Source organism: Aspergillus steynii (assembly GCF_002849105.1).
Source record: "Aspergillus steynii IBT 23096 chromosome Unknown P170scaffold_2, whole genome shotgun sequence".
NCBI lineage: Eukaryota > Fungi > Ascomycota > Eurotiomycetes > Eurotiales > Aspergillaceae > Aspergillus > Aspergillus steynii.
The window spans coordinates 2,373,823-2,391,804 of NW_020194399.1; the positions used below are offsets into that span (position 1 = coordinate 2,373,823).

The following is a 17,982-nucleotide window of genomic DNA, read 5'->3' on the forward strand; positions in this document are numbered from 1 at the left end:
TAGCATCTATACCGACCTCTTGTCCAGTGGGCATGTTGTTCCGCCTCAATCACCCTTAATGCGGGGATGTGGGGTTGGGATCTAAGGGACTAAGACAAGATCCTCGCGTAGGATTCCATGAACCACATTGATATCCCCGGTCTCGGATTGGTGTATGCCATATGAGGGCTTCATTGGGGCTCGTAGTGTTAGCCAATAAGCGAGCTGAAAATATTTTAGCACTTTTCAACCCAGGTGAACGTGGCATGATCAAACCCTGCTAATTACCTAGAAGCTAGATTAGACCCCTGCCAGAATGTGTGAACATCCCTACTCCCTGCAATACCAAATTTGGACCTCCATTTGCCAAGATTGTAGATTGACAACTACTGCGTAGATATCCAATATGCAATACTCATATCCAGACCATGCCTCACTGCATATTCCCTCTCTGAGAGATAGACTATTCGCGCAGTTTCAGCTCGTTTATTCCCGATTCTTCCTCCTCCAAAAAGAAAATAACTATTGTAACATCTTTCCATACTTGCATATCTACTCTGAGTGCACCGCTCTAAAGAATTACTGCGTGATGATAGTACCGCGGTAATCCATCGGTTCTTCCTCGGCTAATATGGTCTAGTCTCATCTATGGCCCACAGTGGACCACGCCCAGATCGCCGCAGGCAAGAGGCCAACCACTCTACAAAACTACAAGACTCAAGAGCTTTTTCTTGTTCTATTGGAGAATTGAGATCTTCACACGAGCGGCATGGAAGAGGTACAATGATAAAGAAGAGGAATCATAATTACAATGTCGATTGCAAATTGAAACTCCCGCCCACTACGCAGACTCCCTTTTGTCATCAACTAATAGGGTGCTCATATAGATGTTGTACCCAAGAAACTTAGAGAGATCACAGAGAGGGAGTTTCACCCAGCTCAAAGTTTGCCGGCATACTAAGTATAAATTAGCCTCATTGAAACACTTGACACAATTAGAAGACTTACCCCTGAGGATACCGACTGCCCTGCAACATGCTCTTCTGAACAGCATCGTTAATCCGCACCTGCTCCTCATCCGTGACCTCCACGTGAGCAGTGCCCACATTTTCGTCAAGATATTTGATGCTTCTTGTCCCTGGAATCGGAATAATATCGTCGCCGCGAGCCATCAACCACGCCATGGCTAGTTGCACCGGTGTGCATCCCTTGCGCGTTGCAATGGACTTGAAGATTTCCATCAGCTCCAGAATCCGCGGGAAGTTCTCCTTTGAGTAGCGCGGTAGAACTGCCAGAAGAGGATCATGAGCGAGATCCTCATGGGACTTGTAGCGTCCTGTCAGAAGTCCACGGCCGATGGGACTGTATGCAACAACCGCGACCCCGAGTTCTCGGCATGTTCGGAGCAGGTCAATTTTGGGGTCTTCGATGTCCACGGCGAACGCACTGTATTCGACCTGCAGAGCGGAGATGGGGTGCACGGCGTGCGCTCGCCGCAGGGTTTGGGCAGTCACTTCACTGAGGCCCAGGTAACGAATCTTGCCCTCGCTGAGAAACCGTTTAGCTTTTGTTCGTTAATTAGAGAGTGGATCATCAACTTACTTCTTCAGTTCCACCATCGCTTCGATGGTTTTCTCAATCGGTGTCTTCCCATCCACCCGATGACAATAATACAAATTAATTGTCTCAACACCCAGCTTATCCAGACTTCTTTGACAAGCTATCTTGACATACTCGGGGCTAGAGTCCAAAGTCAGAGAGCCGTCTGGGCCCATTCCAATAGCAAACTTCGTCGCTAAGAAGATGTCTTTCGCTTTGGCCGGATTCTTGCGGATCCATTTGCCGACCACTTCTTCGCTGTCGAAATACAGGTCGGCTGTGTCCCAGAAGTGCTCACCAATCTCATGGGCATGGTCGAGCAAGGCGAAACGCTCTTCATCTGTGCCTTTGGGTCCGTAGATGCCACCGATGCTCATCAGTCCGAAACCGACGCTGGTGACTGGAGGTCCATTTTTGCCGAGGGTTCTGGTTGGAAGAGACATCTTTTCTTGGGGCAAAGAATTATTTTTGGGGGGGGTTCAATGGTTTGGATTGAATACTATGAATTGCTAATAGGAACGGAAATGGGCTCTTTATAGACATTCTGCTCGGAGAAAACGGGGATATCGACGGACATAGGACATCCAGGCATCCTGAATGACGAATCTGAGTCAAGGAGAATCGATGCTCATCATGACACTCCGATCAATAAAAAGCACCGCCAGTCCTGAGAAATCCGTTGATACCTCAGGCACAAATGCCCAGCCGCCTAATGGGGGAAAGCGTGCTCCAGTCCGGGGGGCCAATCAGCGGGCGTAAATTCCGACGCAGCCAATCCTTCGCTTTGGGGCGACAATTCTTCTTTGATCTTCCTTTCATCTAAATCGCGCAGCTGTTCTGGACAGTTCGATGGACTCGTATCTACAGACCCTTATATCCGGACTCGACATCATCATGTTGCTTCTTCCTTCACGTTGATCGCAGTGACATGACGACTGACAATGGGCGGGACAACTACCACTAAAGCAAGCCAAGCTTCCGGCTATCGGAGGCCAACGAGATACGCTAAGTCCGGCTGTCGTACATGCAAGTCAGTTCAATAGACTTCTCAGAAACCGTCCCCTGCTTACGATGGCACAGAATCCGGCACATTAAATGTGACGAAGAAAAACCTGCTTGTCGGAAATGCACGAATTCTGGCAGAGTCTGCGACGGCTATGGAGTCTTGTATAGCGGGTCCAAAGGAACCCCAGGCGATTCCGGGCCCTTCAGTCTGGAGCGGACCGGCCGACCTCGATATCTTCTCATCAGTCGCAATCCAGGGCCGTTTCCAGGTGTTGCGCCAGAAGAACGGTCGTCGCTGGATTACTTCCGATATGCGCCAGCCCTGAAACTGACTGGATTATTCAAATCGGAGTTCTGGGATTCCCTGGTCCTGCAAACCTGCTTCGCCGAGTCGAGCGTTCTGCATGCTATAGTTGCTCTCGCAGCTGCGCATCGATCTCGTTTCTCCCCTTGGGGAAATGAAAAGGCGGCCAGTGCCAAGTCTTATGATTCGTTTGCGCTGATACAGTATAATAAGGCGATCAAAAGCCTAACTACACATGTGACTGCTGCAGATATTGAGTCAGTTCGAATTGCCATCATATCCAGTATAGTGTTTGTCTGCCTGGACATGTTGCGGGGAGAATACAATTCCATGAATATGCATTTTCAACACGGCATTCGTCTTCTCAATCTCCTGCAATCTAGTGGGAAAGGGTTAAGACAGGCTCGGCACATATTCGTTCAGCAGAACCCTCAGTCAACAGATGAACATCTGATTCATGCATTTGCTCGTTTACACCTACAATTTATGATGCTAGGCTCGGGTCTATTCGATGATGATGCACTGTTCACGCCTGCTTTCGTCTACGGTCACCAGCAAATTTCCGTTCCACGGATCTTCTCAATCGTTCAAGAAGCACGCCGGTCCCTCGACCAGATTCTCAGTAGCGTCATTCAACTCGCCTTGAAGTTTGCAGCAGATCATATTAGCAGCGCAGCCTACCTTCCGCCCCTCTCTCCGACTTTACTCAAGCAACAAGAAGCCCTCAAACTCACACTCCAGGACTGGATTGAGGCATTTGACAGTCCTCTATCACTAGGAACAGCTCAGACAAGCCGCTACGGCGAGCTTGCTCTTCGAGTGCTCCGAATACACTGGACCATGGCCACAATACTATTGTCAACGTGTTTCGCTACCAAGGAAACGGCGTTTGATTCCCACACTTCGGCCTTCGAGTCCATCATCAACCAAATCGAAGCTTTAGGTGCCGTTGTTGCCAATACTCCTCAGCATATTGGACCAACGAAGGCGAACAATAACTTTTGCCAGATAGGTGCTAGTTTTAGCATTGATCTCGGCTGTTATGCTCCACTCTACTTTACGGCGCTGAAGTGCCGCGTTCCGCACATTCGCCGTCATGCCATCTCCATCCTTCAGCAGTGCAAACACACAGAAGGTGTGTGGACAGGTCCGGTGCTGGCACGTCTTGCTACATGTGTGGTTGACACTGAGGAACGTGATTTCTCGACCGCCCTATATTCCGATAGTCAAGGTTTCGATGGTGACGAACACAAAGTCAAAGAGAATAAGCCGTCATTTACTCTTCCTGAATATTCACGGTTCTATTGTGTACGATGTGTGCTGCCAAAAGAGTCTCGTGCTTGGACGTTTCCCCACGGATCAGATGAAATCAATGCAGGCGATGCCAAACCCAAGAAACGGACAGTGGGCACATTGATCTGCCATCGATTTTGTCATGAGTTGGGCAAAGACGGAGGCTGGGTAAGCAAGTCGTATGATATCGACTTCAATCCATAACAGTCCACTGTCACCACGGTTGTTTGATGCATTCCCTGGCGTTTGGGATGACTCTCGGAACGATGGGTCCAGAAATTCTACCCAAGAGAAACATGGAAGGCGATACTCAATACTCAATAATATGAGCATTGAGCCATTCTATGAACTGACGTCCAAAGAGCTGTACTGATGACGGTATGCATAAAACAAAGCCACGATTCATTCATAACTAAATACCAAATTCGCGAAAATCATCACTAACATATCTCGTGCGATCCAATAGACTGTTTTCCGAAATAAGAACAGAAAAACTTCAATCACATAAAGTTATCTCAACCTCATTTCTCCCTAAATCATTCTCCCTCCAGTCCATCATCCCCACCCCCCTCTCTTTCTCTCTCTTTTTCCAATCAAACCTCCGTCTCAACACAACCCCCACTAACAACTCGCCGCACAAACGGTCAACGTCTCATCCGAATCCGCCGAGCAAATCTTAACCTGGCTCCCACCAGGGGGCGTACCCTGCGGCCAGCAAATCTTCGAGCAGCCGGTATCCTTCGGCTTGACGACCAACGCGCTGCCAGCGAAGGGGTCCCCGAAGACATCGCTCAGATCATACCACAGCTGGTTTCCGTCCAGGGTGTACGCGAAATTCAACTGCGGGCTGCCGTTGAAGATGCCGTCGTTCACCTTGGTGATTTTCAGCGACACGCCGCCGGACGCCGGGTCGCGACGGAATGTCTCGCTGTAGGTGCCTCCGGGCTGGATGGTCTTCTTGGGACCGACGGATCCGCCAACGGACCAGAGGTAGATGGGGTGTTTGCAGTTGTTCTTGACGATGGCGGAGCCGACGGCCGAGACGAGAGGCGTGAAGAGGAGGGTGAGGGTTAGGAGGAGGGTTTGGATCTGCATGTTGCTTTTGCTTGTGGCTTGGTTGATGGGTTTGAGCTGGCTTCAAATAATTGATAGGATGTGATTGATGGATGAGATGAATGAAGATGGGAAAGCTCTCATCAGCGCGGGAATCATCCCCCTTTATATACCTTTCGTCAGCCCTCGTCCTTCTTACCCAGTCTACTCACACATCGCTCCCTCTCTCTTTCTTTCTCTCGCCAACTCCGTCCACCACTCTCCCTCAACCCAAACCCCAACCCCAGCCGAATCTATTTTCAGCTCCACCGGCCCAGCCCAACGCGGTCTCACTGGACCCATTTCGTAAAAAAATGGCCTGATCCTAGGTCGAGGGGGTGTCGTGATGACCGAGCGAGCTGGCTCGACGCATCCGTGACCATGGCACGGCTTAGACATACATACATGCATACCCACATCTATACGAGTCGGATGGAAAAGCGAGGCGAAGCAAGGGGATTTGAGGAGGAAACGTTGCAGTGCATACTAGATGCATACATACATGCGCACACAGACAATGTCTCAGGGGCAGCTTACACAGGGCAACGGACTCACTGAGACAGTGACATGCATAGCCTACCTATCATACATATTATATCATATCATATGTGCCTTTGGGAACCGGACCAATCGGGATCGCGCGCCTCTCTTACCTACACCGACCAGACAAGTAATGGAAGTAGTTCGGTATGTATGTATGTGCTCATCACATCACGTTCCCCTCCTCCACCTGGTTGGTGATGTCTCACCATTGTCCCGGATCCTCTACCTCAGGTATCAGAACTCAGTGCTAGCCATAAGCAAGGCAGAACAGTGTCATATGTCATAAGTCAGAAGGCCTCGTATTTCCAAAGGTACTGCCTAGAACCAATATACATCCGTGGATGTGATCCCGCACGACTCGCTGCAAACGGACATGTAAAAAGCACCTGGACCGAGACTACCTTAGCTATTGATAGTATATGAGGTCATTGATAATGGATGCCTTTGCGGAGAATTTACCACCCAGTGTTGGGGAGATCGGACTTCCCCGCAGTTCGGACTTTCAGACTCTAGCGGATGCAACGCCACCCGATGCGTGATGGCCAATAGCATTTTTGTTCTTCTTCTTTCACCTGTAGGTAGTATGGGGTCTGCCTGATAATTTATGAGTCAATTGTATGGTATCTATTCCATTCCAAACAAACTCTCAAAAGCAAGAAAAATCAAATAGGTTAACAGTGTAAGAAAGGCGGCTCGAAAGTATCGTATCTTTATGAGAAACATGCACTATCATCCAACTAAGCCAAATATTCGAAAGAAAACAAACAAATAAATAAATTCATTTATTTTAAAGAAAAGAAAAGGAAAGGGAAAAAAAATCATCTCGCTGCACCTGCATTGCCCGTTGTTGGCGCCGCCGGCCGCTGCTCCTCATCTGTCTCGTCGCTGTCCCGAACATCGACTCGTTCCTCGATCCACTTGTACACTTCATCCTTATGATGCAGCAGCATCTCCGTGAGGCCGGCTTTGGGCGACTCGAGAAGGTGGCCGTATCGTTTTGACGGCTTACGCCGAGGCTCCGTCTTCCAGACTCCATGCGTGTGTGAAACAAATACGAGCGAGTTCTGGCCGTGCAGGAGTTAGCATTGTGTTTTCGTGTTTTCCTCCTTTTTGTTTGCTGGTCGCAAACGGATGCAGGTGCTGTAGGGCCGAGCGTGGCGTGGTGGAACTTACATCTTTGTACCATCTCGACAGCCATGTTTGGGTGCCGGAGGCGATCGCTCGGACGGGGTTTTCGGCAACAAAGGCCACAACGCCATTCACTCGTTTGTACAGGTTATCTGTGGGTTTGTGGTTAGGTTTTTCTGGAATCTCTCCCCTCTTTTGTTTTCTCTTCTTTCTCTTTTTCTTTTCTCTTTAAAGAGGGAGAAAGTCGGGCGTATCTTACCTCTATTGATGAGGAGATTGGCAACCCCAAAGAATGCGTCACCAACTCCCATGAAAATCACTTCAGTGGCCTCGTTGGGTCTAAATCAAATTAGTTCCTTCTTTCGCCCATTTCACGGGTCTGTCGTCGCTTACTCGATATAGTTATCCCACAGATATCCAGCCAATTCCTCTGTGGCGCTAGGCCGGTTGGTATCCTCATCCTGATATTTACCAGATGCCTTATCTAATTAGCAGATATTCCTAGGAAAGGCAAGGCCAGGACTCACTTGTTCAGTCGTCACATGTTTGGGTATGTTAACATCGATCACGGCGTATCCTTTACCGGTCGCCCATTCAACATAGTCCTTCGCAGCATCAGCCTTGTCCAAGTTAGCCCTTTGGTTAGGTCTTGAGGCTAGGCAGGCTAGCAACTTACAAGCCAGGTATTATGGGCCTCCAGTTTATTAGTAACGGGGTGAGGTAGGCCCATGATATCAGGTCTGGAGTTGGTTAGCGGTATGTCCTTGCTGAGGGTCTTAAGGGACTAAAGGGGAGCTAACGGGTCATGGAAGATCACTAGGAGTGGTACGCGCTGGTAGTAGTTTGGACTACAAATGGTCAGTGATCCAGTTGACAAAGTCCGGGTTTGTGCATTTACCTGGCCAGGACTTGGTTCTCGAACGATTTCGATATTCCGTTGCGGAAGATGTAGAGTGACGTGAGCTTGCAGTTGTCGTAGAGGTGTTTGGCCTGATAGTGTCGAATCACGTCTGCGACCTGTTGTCAGCGAATCCATTTCCATTGCTATTGTTTTACCTTACCGTGAAGTCTCTCGGTCCAAACCGTCTGGTTCTCTGCGCCCTTGGGGAACATGCATTTCCAGAATTGCGACTGAATCATCATGACTCGTCTCACGGCAGTCGTTGCAAGCTCTGAAGGGGATGTCGAATGAAGGCGATCGGGTGGATCCCCCATGAGGGTTTTCGTGACTGCAAGCGCCGACTTGGAAATTGATCGGAAGTTGTATCCACCCTAGTAGTGATTGTTAGCCGGGATTAAATCCTGCCCAACAGGCACGTGAAAATACCTCGAGGCAGACGGAAACCTTGCCGTTTGCAAGGGTCATAAGCATGTGCGTCATGTGAGCATAGCAAGATGGTGTAACAAAGCACCCTCCGAGTTCGTCTCCAACAGCAGCGTCAAATCCAGAGGCGACTAATCCGGAATGTTAGCTTCACACTTTTTAGCTTTTCATGGTAGAGTCAACATACTTATTACTAGATCAGGGTTGAACTCCTGTGCAATCGGCATCACCACTTGCTGGAACGCGTAAATGTAATCTCCATCACCCATACCTTGGCTTGGCCACGGTATATTGACATTCCTGTATGGCATCAGAAAAGCTCAATGGTTTGATCAACTGAACGTACCGTCCAAGGCCAGCGCCGTTTCCGCAATGATCCCAGTCACCCTCATCGCCCCCTGGGTAGAATTTACCATCTTGGTACACGTGAAGTGAGATGTACAAAACGTTGGGGTCATCGTAGAAGGCTTTTTGGATGCCATTTCCTATAAATTATTAGCAAGATAGCCGCTTTCAAAATGTGAGCTGATATACCATGATGAACGTCCCTGGGCTAGTCAGCAAAGTATTAGTAACACAGAATCAAATCACTTACCAATCCAGAATCAAGATCTTTCTGCAATCCTCGCCCAGCTCTCTCTGACACACGCGAGCCGCAACCGATACATTGTTAAACAAGCAAAATCCCATGGTTTTGTCGTGCTCAGCATGGTGGCCAGGAGGTCGAATCACGGCGATAGCGTTCTTTACTTGTCGTCGAGCAACAGCCAGACATGTTTCAATGGCCCCTCCAACCGACAGCAGCGACGACGCGAACGTCAACTTGTTGAAGTAGATGGAATCTCGCGTATGTTCTAGAGCGATGAGTTCATCATCCGACATATCTAGAAAGTGAATATTAGCCGTCACATGAGCTCGATGAAGGTAGGAACCCCATCCCCGCTTACCTTTGGTGCTCTCGACAAAAGCAAAATGATCTGGCGTATGGACAAGCGAGATCTCCTCCTCCGTCGCATTGCGGGCATTAATCCGACTCAGAGGCTTCGCTACCAGGGGCTTCGAGGACTCCGGGTCATCCACTAGTCCTGCTCGACATAGCTCCTTGAAGATGTAATAAATCCGTCTAGGATCTTCAGGATGCACGTCTGACGTTGGTCGAACTTCACAGTGATAACGCATTTGGACATCGTAGCAGAGCCCCGAAGCGAGTGAGGCAATGGGAAGGCCCGTGCGGACAGATACATCGTCGTCAGACCAGTCCGAGTTCTCCTCGACAAGACTGTCGTCCTGGTCCTCGATCTCAGCCGAGTCCAATGATTTGGGCAAGCTTTTGGGCGGTGATACTCCCTGGGGGTCCGTAGACTCGGGAGGTGGTAGGTTGGTTGATTGGACAGGCAATGGCACCCTCACGGATTGCTCGAGGAGCGGGGGTGCAAGCCACGGGTCCGACCGCCCATTGAGCTGTCCAGAGACAGCTTGAGAGGTGGAGGCAGGCTGGTGCGAGGCGACATGGGGTGCGGTATGGGAGCCCGCTTCTCCCATAACGGTATCTTCGTCTGCCTCGATAGCCATTGGAAACAACGTAAAAGTGAGGCTTAAGTGAGGGACAGTTTTCCTTGATCCAGAAAGTCTGACGGATCTAGGCCTTCATGGCCAGGCCCAGAAAGAATTAGAAAATATAAGTTGACCCAGCGGGATTGTGAACAGAATCTCTCTGGCCCTCCACGGACTAACTGATAAAGAGGAAAGCGGGAAACGGGAGAGGAATGAAAAAGGCCAACGCAACCAGGCAAAGGTCACAAAGAGACGTCGCCGATGTTTTGTGAAAACAAACACCCCAGACAACAGGAATTCACTACTGAAAAATGCCGAAGCCCAGAGGCTCGGGGACAAGGGCAGACCGGGCGTTCTAGTCTAGGAGTCGTGGTTCATGTAGCTCTAAAATGCGCGGTTGACCTAGCTTCCGGCACGTGACTTCCGCTGGCCAGGCACATCCAGTGGGCCCAGTCGAGTCCGACCGAGAAACTGGATGTGATCGCTGAGGTAAATGCGAGGCCAATGTGATTGATCAGTGAGCCCAATGAGGGGGGAGGCCGGGGTCATGCAATCGCCGAATGGATTCCCTCTGTTGCAAAAGTGTAGCTTTTCCTTCCCTCGAAATGCCTGCGACATTCCGAGTCTTCGCCGGGCTTGGCCGTGGCCTATCGGAACAGCGCATTCACTGACCGCACGGCTTAGTAAAAGGGCCGAGATCTGTCGCTTGGTGCAGGGATTCATGTTTGCTAACTGGCGACTACGAACAAGCAGAATTCTCGGACCAATATGCATCAAATATCAACGTTGTATCATTTCATTACATAGTACGTTATCATATGCATTTTATGCTTGGCCTCCGATCCTTCCCCGGCCCTGTCAACAGGGTAGCCTCATCCTATGGCAGCCGGGAGAACCGGCGACACAAGCATTGAATCAGTGAACAACCAGGCAGTTTAGCGGCTTAAAGGAGACTTTTTGTCCCCACGATCCGTCCTGATTCCTACTGGCCGTCGACCTTGGAGATGTAGCCTAGAGGGACGGTTAGTACACATCCTTAACGATGGTGTGTTCCAAATGGATTGACTTACTGATGAGGTCGACGACACGGCGGGAGTAACCCCACTCGTTGTCGTACCACGAGACAAGCTTGATGAAGTGCTCGTTAAGGGCGATACCGGCCTTGGCATCGAAGATGGAGGAGTGGCTGTCACCGTTCAGGTCGGAAGAGACGATGTCGTCCTCAGTGTATCCGAGGATGCCTGTGAGAGAAATGTTAACATGTAGCCCTCATGAGAAAATCGGAAGTTGGTGCGCACCCTTGAGCTGGCCCTCGGAGGCGGTCTTGATGGCCTCCTTGATCTGGTCGTAGGTGACGGCCTTCTCGGTGCGGCAGGTCAGGTCGACAACGGAGACGTTGGCGGTAGGCACACGCATGGCCATACCGGTGAGCTTGCCGTTGAGGGCGGGGATGACCTTGCCGACAGCCTTGGCAGCACCAGTGGAGCTGGGGATGATGTTCTGAGCGGCAGTACGGCCACCTCTCCAGTCCTTGCCGGAGGGAGCGTCGACAACCTTCTGGGTGGCGGTGTAGGAGTGGACGGTGGTCATGAGACCCTCAACGATACCGAACTGGTCGTTGATGACCTTGGCGAGGGGAGCCAAGCAGTTGGTGGTGCAAGAGGCGTTGGAGAGGACGTTGACGTCGGTCTTGTAGCTCTCGTGGTTGACACCCATGACGAACATGGGGGCGTCGGCGGAGGGAGCGGAGATGACAACCTTCTTGGCACCGCCCTTCAAGTGAGCGCCGGCCTTCTCGGTGGTGGTGAAGACACCGGTGGACTCGACGATGTAGGAAGCACCGGCCTTGCCCCAGGGGATGGCAGCGGGGTCCTTCTCGGCGAAGAACTGAACCTTCTTGCCGTTGACAACCAGGCCCTGGTCGTAGGTCTCGACGGTACCCTGGAACCGGCCGTGGGTGCTGTCGTACTTGAGCATGTAGGCCTATACAATCCACCATCATCCCCGGTCAGCTTGTGTCACCTGGGTTTCCCGATCCGGGATGGGACGGGACGGAACATACAGCATAGTGGACCTCGATGAAGGGGTCGTTGACGGCAACAACCTCGACGTCGTCGCGAGAGACGCTATCAGAGCATTGTCAGAACTCGTTCCGATGAATCGGGCCCAATCAGAGGGCAATCAATGGCAACTTACGCGTTACGGAAGACCTGAATGGCTGGTTAGCAGGGTTGAGCAACGTCAATGAGGGGTAGGTCAAGGCAACTCACAATACGACCGATACGACCGAAGCCGTTGATTCCAACCTGTCGTTGAAAGATGTTTAGTAATTCGAACGCCTTCTTCTTCCCAATCCCAAGCTTCCAGGGATCGAGGCAGGTTCGCATACCTTGGTGGCCATTGTGATGGTGGTGTCTAGTGGATGGCGGGGTAGGTGTTAGTTTGAAGCTGCAAAGGACAAAGCAAGTGGATGATGGGGTATCTAGTATGACAGAATCAGGGGAAGTCGAACGGGGGAAGCCTTACTTTAAGTATGGGAGAGAAATGTGGGAGACAGAGAGATGATGAAGAGAGTGGAAGAGGAGAGAAAAGTCAGCGGCGGGGGAGGGGAAAAGGGAGGAAGAAAAAGGGTAGCGGGCGTTGACTGACGCAACGACCGGGTCACCCAGCAGAAAGGCACACCGGGCGGACAGACGGGGCAAAAGCGAAAAGCTACAGCTTCTGGCACGGCCAGCTTGGGGGGGTCCCGACTTACGCCGCTCGCCAGCTCCCCAGCAGCCTTTTCCGGTTTCATACACCGGGCAAAGCAGGAGACTCACGATATCTGCGCCGCTGCGCTGCCCTCGGCAGCTGCCGTCTTGGCCAATGAGCGGCCGCGACCGCGACCATCTCGAGAATCTTTTGCCAGCTCGTCGGGATCCATGGGGTGATTCTACCTAGGCTATTACTCTACTCTTTCCGTCGACACGGCTATTCCTGGGGGATGTTTTCGTGCCTGACCCGGGATGAAACGCGGCCAGGCGAGCGAACCCCCTCCGACAAGTGATGATGTAATGGGAATCCCATCCCACCTTTTCTTGACGCTTCTTGACTCCATCACCAGGCAACCAGGCCGCCCGGCCTTTCCGCTTTCGGCCCGGGCGATCGGTCCGGAACAACGACCGTCCGGATGCCCCTCCCCGTGCTGACTCATCCCCTGGGCCTCTCCGGACTCCATAAATCTTCACCGGGAGCCAGACAAGCGATCACGCGCGAGTCGATATTTTCCTTGGGGGGCGGAGGTGCTGGATTGTTTTTCTTTGATTTGTTTACTGTTTGGGTCGGGCCATGATCCACCGCTTGCATATCAAATCTGTTCCCGGCATTGGGCGGGTGCATGCCAACCCGTGGCGCATGGGGCATCTATCCATAATTCAACATGTCGATCCAGACCCTCATGGCAATTTTGTCTATTTCGTGAGTATAGGGACCCTGGTCGATAGATTTCTACATTGTAACCTAGTCTATACTCGACCATCAAGGGTGTCCATGGCATGATCCTAAACCAAGTGTGATGGCCTGATTGAGGCCTGAGCAAAGTGGCACTCATTATCGGATCTGCCAAGCCGAAATCTACTCCGTCCGGTGTAGGTTTCAAAGAAAACTCTCGACTCATAATTAATGAATCATGCATCTCACTATTCTTACAAATCAATCCATCATCTCCGGTGAAAGATCGATTGGCTATCCCGGAGAAATTGGGTTTGACAGACCCATCCGCCAAATAATATTTATGGCTTGGTAACGTAGTCTAGCCTACTCGCGTGGATTTGCCGCCTCGCAACCCCAGCCATTTCCAATCCCCGGTCAAGGAACGCCATGGCCTGTCATGGAATCAGGCAAGACATCATCCATGGGATGTACGACGTCTCAAAAGTACCATTCCCATGTCATGCCATCTTCCAAGAATTCCAGACTCGCTCTACAAGGCATGAACCTGGTCATTTATCATAGCAAAATTAGACTATCGACTACTATAGCAATTATTGACATGGTCGAAATGGATACAAATCTAATCGGCCCCGTCAAAACCAAGGAGCCATGAAAGTGATGAAACCCAACAGGAAGTGGTCTCCACTCTCTCCATTTGACATCGTATCTAGGAAACATACAAGGAGGCGAGCAATGCCCTAAACCCCAAGGATCCAAGGACAGACGCTGTTCCCCCAACTTTTGCCCCCAAGAACTTTACTCCTCCTTGACACCACCCCGCCAGTTCTTCTCCGCGTTCTCAACGGAGGCCTTGTCGCTCTTGATCTGGCCCTGGTTCATGAAGCTGTTGGCAGCCTTGAAGGGGCGCTGGAGGTCACCGGTGGCGGGGCGGCCGAAGACGTGGATCTTGACCAGGTTGGATTCGATGGCGCTCTTGAGAGGGATGATCGACTGGATCAGGAGAGGGTTGGTGTACTTGAAGTACAGGTGCATCACACCCATCATACCGACACCCATCAGTTGGCCCTTAATCAGCTGGCGCAACTGTCCCTTGTCGTATTCCATGTTGGTGGTCGTGACCGGACGGGGCTCCTCGTTGCTGCCCATAGGAGCGGGCTCGACGTACTTGAGCGTAGTCAAGTCTGATATCCATTAGATTACTGAACGGAAGTTCCCATCTTGGAAAGATGAACCTACCCTTCTTGCTGTTTATCTTGGTCTGTGTGTATAGATAAAGCGACAGGATGAGGACGTTGGACAGGGTGTACATCCCACGGACAAGCATGAGGACGTCAGGATCCTCAAAGGGAACCTTCTTCGCCAGCTGCATCATCACGACGATGATGACCAGGTTGGTCCTGCACATTTGGATGGGATGTCAGTCATGATCAAAATTCATTGTCCAGCGCATTTTTGCCATCCTCAAAGAAACATCAAAATATATGAGCAGAAAGAATAACTCACACTTGAGGGGACACCATCTTGACGGCAGGACTGGATATTCCAGTGAGTCGAGGAATAAGCGCGCGGTGATGGAAATCTGGGGGAGTTGAAGGGAACGCGTGCGCACAGAATCTTTCCTCGAACTGCGGAACTGGAGCCCCGGGGAAGTCAAACATCTGTCCAGAAGGCGCCATATCACGTGAGAGGCAATTCTTTGCGCACGGCGGGCTTGGCTTTAGGCCTCAGGCAGAAGCAGATAGTGGGAGAGATAAGCCTCGGTTAACACCTCAGGCATTAAGTTTGTATCATTTGAATGGGTGCTTATGTAACGGGTGCAACAACCGTCGCTTTGCAGATTCACTTGCCAACAACAACAGCATCCCATGTTGCTTGATGGAGCATTCCACTATGCCACTTCCTTGTACAAGGATGGGACGACCCAATCAGTGCCTCTCATTGGCAAAGTCTACAGGGAGTTATCATCCATCCTGCCAAGCACGGCATGTCTGTCAAGATACCACTGCTGGGTGACTCTTGAAGCTGGGCAAAAGGCCGTCTTCTCAGCCCTTCCCCTCTCCCTGATGTCTGCATGTTGACATCTCGGGGCACTTCGCTGTCTTCTGGAGCATTCCTCAAAACGTCCCACTAAACCGACTTCCACGTTTCGACGACCGACCAACCCGATCACCCTCGAGGGAGATCTCCATGCGCGGGAGCTCTGAGTGTTCGAGGGTTCCCGATCGGGACTAGCGCCGTTCCACGCTCAACGCCGTCTTTAGCGACTAGGATGGCTTTGACATTTCTGACTCCTTCATCCATCAACAACGCGCGTGTCACGGGTGTATCGAATCGCTTCAACGTCCACCACCGTGCTAAATCAGCTCGCAACCCCTCGTGACGCGACGGATCATCTTCTGCGACCCTAAATCTCGACGCTATTCAATATGCCTGGCGGAAAGGGAAAGTCTATCGGTGGAAAGGGCGGTTCGAAGGACTCTGCGGGGAAAGCCCAGAAGTCCCACAGCGCAAAGGCCGGTCTTCAGGTCAGTAGAGAAAGCCTTGCTTTGTTTTATTCGATCCAATGGCGGTGTGATTTTGTCGTTCAAGACGTGGGAAGGGGCCTTGGGATTATTATTTTTTTCGATCTTGTCCCCCTCTCCTCTTGGCTTTTCGGCTACGTCTTTCCCCTGAACGCGTCAATATTCCATTGCTTGGGAGGGCCGGATTCCCTAGGAAGTCGATATCTGGCTTCATGTTCCTATCCGAGGGAACCGAGCGACTTCTCGAGCCCCTCAGCCTATGGATCGCGTTTTTTTAAACTACAAACTTCTCATGCAATGAGATGGATTTGTGCTAATATTTCTGTGCTTCTACAGTTCCCCTGCGGTCGTGTCAAGCGTTTCTTGAAGAACAACACCCAGAATAAGATGCGCGTTGGTGCTAAGGGTATGTTTACACCTATCGCATGCTGTTTTGATCAAAATCCCCCTCAGGGACTTTGCTGACAAAACCCACTACAGCCGCCGTTTATGTCACCGCCGTCCTCGAATATCTGACCGCTGAAGTTCTCGAACTTGCCGGAAACGCCGCCAAGGATCTCAAAGTCAAGCGTATCACCCCTCGTCACCTGCAACTCGCCATCCGTGGAGACGAAGAGTTGGATACCCTGATCCGCGCCACCATCGCCTTCGGTGGTGTCCTGCCCCGCATCAACCGTGCTCTGCTGCTCAAGGTCGAACAGAAGAAGAAAAACAAGATTGAGGCTTAATTTTACGGCTGATACCCCCTCTCGAATATGGCGTTTGAATTGATGACGATTGAAAGGAGCTCTGGGATATATGCGCTAAGCGATGGATTCTTTTCTGGTTGTTCCAAATCAAGTTTAAAAAAGAAAAACAAATGAAAAGGGATACACACCTTTTGTCTCAGCAAGAAACCTCCGGCGAGCTTATTATTCCCAGGCTATTCTCCCTACCTTATTCCACGACGCTGCACTGTCTTTCTATAATTCCCACAGCTTTTTTCTATTTACCTCCTTTTTTTCTATTTTACCTTCACCTCATGTATGCTCCGTTGATTGTCTCGAATTACCAGGGCGCTGTAATGGGAAAAGGGGATATCTCATTTTGCTTTTCTCTTTATGGTTGTTGATTGATCTTATACTGCTTTTTGGTGTTAAGTGTTAGCTGATTCTTGTATCCAACGTCTTTATTTTTTTTTCTTTCGTTTCTAACGAGGTGAGATTGTATCAGTAGGTTCTGTTCTGTTTCTTTTGGCTGCAAGAGATTTACTTAGGCAAATATATGAAATGGACTTTTGTGCTATTTATCGTCTGTTTATCTGGTCGAGCATATATTGTCAACTAGGCTATTTACTCGGTAAGCATAAGCCATAGAGCGTAGGGAGGACACTCCATCTACTAACTATATATATGCTTACGGGGAAATAGTAGACGCTCCCAGGTTTATATATACGTTGTACCCGAGCACGAACGTGCATACATACAGTAACTGATGTACTGCCGAGAGATGTAGCCAATATAATGCACAAAGAAACCACTGTCTTGTTTGTATACCTTAGTATACTGCATAATACTGCAGCTGCAGACCCAATCCAGCAACGGTCTACGATTGATGGGCGGGAAAATGATATTCGTAACGAAGTACGAGGATCGAGGTAATTATGAGTCCAATACGATTTATGAGAATGGATAGGCAGAGAAGGCATAAATCAAACAAGCCATAGATAAATAGAATCCATAGATACTAAAACATACATTTATCGACGATCTCAAAACAGGGACAGACAATAAGTAAGAGTAGGAAGTAGATGGAAAGGACACAAATTTCCTGGATCTCATCTCAAACTAGGCCATGGTAATCCGATCAGATCAAGAGAAAGAAAATAAACAAGATGGCCGTGGAAAGAAGATCGAGAAGAAGAAAAGAAAAATAAATGAAAGGCTCATGGAGTGAAAGCCATCACAACCATCAAATCACTCCTCTCGAACCTTAGTCGGTGGAAAAAGGAGAAGAAGATTCGATACGTCCACCCAAGAGGTTTCATTGTCATCAAACGCAGACATCCGCCCCGTTGTTTCGCCACAATCCCACCGATCCACACTCGATGCAAGTCGTATCGAATCAAACATGCAGGCCCGAGGGGTAAACAAATGCAAGTCACTAAACACCAAAGAGAATCGAGCAACCGAGATGCCGAATCGGAGGGAGGCTGTGGAGGCCATCAA

General features: G+C 50.3%; 8 protein-coding genes across 8 annotated transcripts; 3 read left to right on the forward strand and 5 right to left on the reverse strand.

Moving 5' to 3' along the window:
• Window positions 1-893: 893 nt before the first annotated feature.
• On the reverse strand, window positions 894-2,021 carry P170DRAFT_472054 (putative aldo/keto reductase; the record flags this gene model as incomplete). The annotated part of the gene is made up of 3 exons (XM_024852904.1): window positions 894-936; window positions 988-1,527; window positions 1,582-2,021. 3 exons carry the CDS (start codon window positions 2,019-2,021, stop codon window positions 894-896), a joined length of 1,023 nt encoding a protein of 340 aa, XP_024707448.1.
• A 498-nt stretch (window positions 2,022-2,519) lies between these two features.
• Window positions 2,520-4,384, forward strand: P170DRAFT_488631 (uncharacterized protein; the record flags this gene model as incomplete). Its single annotated transcript, XM_024853974.1, has 5 exons — window positions 2,520-2,608; window positions 2,659-2,740; window positions 2,798-4,118; window positions 4,149-4,223; window positions 4,266-4,384. 5 exons carry the CDS (start codon window positions 2,520-2,522, stop codon window positions 4,382-4,384), a joined length of 1,686 nt encoding a protein of 561 aa, XP_024707449.1.
• A 417-nt stretch (window positions 4,385-4,801) lies between these two features.
• Window positions 4,802-5,275, reverse strand: P170DRAFT_444197 (putative BYS1 domain protein; the record flags this gene model as incomplete). The annotated part of the gene is made up of 1 exon (XM_024850611.1): window positions 4,802-5,275. The coding sequence occupies one exon, from the start codon at window positions 5,273-5,275 to the stop codon at window positions 4,802-4,804; it is 474 nt and encodes a 157-aa protein (XP_024707450.1).
• A 1,358-nt stretch (window positions 5,276-6,633) lies between these two features.
• On the reverse strand, window positions 6,634-9,839 carry hdaA (histone deacetylase hdaA; the record flags this gene model as incomplete). Its single annotated transcript, XM_024843845.1, has 15 exons — window positions 6,634-6,879; window positions 6,989-7,095; window positions 7,203-7,282; window positions 7,337-7,422; window positions 7,471-7,563; window positions 7,620-7,683; window positions 7,744-7,791; window positions 7,842-7,953; window positions 8,005-8,215; window positions 8,271-8,398; window positions 8,455-8,567; window positions 8,614-8,752; window positions 8,802-8,815; window positions 8,863-9,151; window positions 9,215-9,839. 15 exons carry the CDS (start codon window positions 9,837-9,839, stop codon window positions 6,634-6,636), a joined length of 2,355 nt encoding a protein of 784 aa, XP_024707451.1.
• Window positions 9,840-10,803: 964 nt separating this feature from the next.
• Window positions 10,804-12,376, reverse strand: gpdA (glyceraldehyde 3-phosphate dehydrogenase GpdA; the record flags this gene model as incomplete). The annotated part of the gene is made up of 8 exons (XM_024851375.1): window positions 12,348-12,376; window positions 12,211-12,236; window positions 12,092-12,127; window positions 12,018-12,031; window positions 11,884-11,947; window positions 11,120-11,804; window positions 10,892-11,062; window positions 10,804-10,832 (listed from the first exon to the last, which is right to left on the reverse strand). Exons 2-8 carry the CDS (start codon window positions 12,220-12,222, stop codon window positions 10,804-10,806), a joined length of 1,011 nt encoding a protein of 336 aa, XP_024707452.1. The 5' UTR covers window positions 12,223-12,236; window positions 12,348-12,376.
• A 445-nt stretch (window positions 12,377-12,821) lies between these two features.
• On the forward strand, window positions 12,822-13,466 carry P170DRAFT_433990 (uncharacterized protein). The gene is made up of 2 exons (XM_024848622.1): window positions 12,822-13,277; window positions 13,343-13,466. Exon 1 carries the CDS (start codon window positions 12,991-12,993, stop codon window positions 13,150-13,152), a length of 162 nt encoding a protein of 53 aa, XP_024707453.1. The 5' UTR covers window positions 12,822-12,990; the 3' UTR covers window positions 13,153-13,277; window positions 13,343-13,466.
• A 220-nt stretch (window positions 13,467-13,686) lies between these two features.
• Window positions 13,687-14,773, reverse strand: P170DRAFT_453635 (PHO88 family protein; the record flags this gene model as incomplete). The annotated part of the gene is made up of 3 exons (XM_024851376.1): window positions 13,687-14,434; window positions 14,490-14,650; window positions 14,757-14,773. The coding sequence occupies 3 exons, from the start codon at window positions 14,771-14,773 to the stop codon at window positions 14,049-14,051; spliced, it is 564 nt and encodes a 187-aa protein (XP_024707454.1). The 3' UTR covers window positions 13,687-14,048.
• A 906-nt stretch (window positions 14,774-15,679) lies between these two features.
• On the forward strand, window positions 15,680-16,503 carry htz1 (histone H2AZ; the record flags this gene model as incomplete). The annotated part of the gene is made up of 3 exons (XM_024847481.1): window positions 15,680-15,778; window positions 16,112-16,181; window positions 16,256-16,503. The coding sequence occupies 3 exons, from the start codon at window positions 15,680-15,682 to the stop codon at window positions 16,501-16,503; spliced, it is 417 nt and encodes a 138-aa protein (XP_024707455.1).
• Between the last annotated feature and the right edge of the window lie 1,479 nt (window positions 16,504-17,982).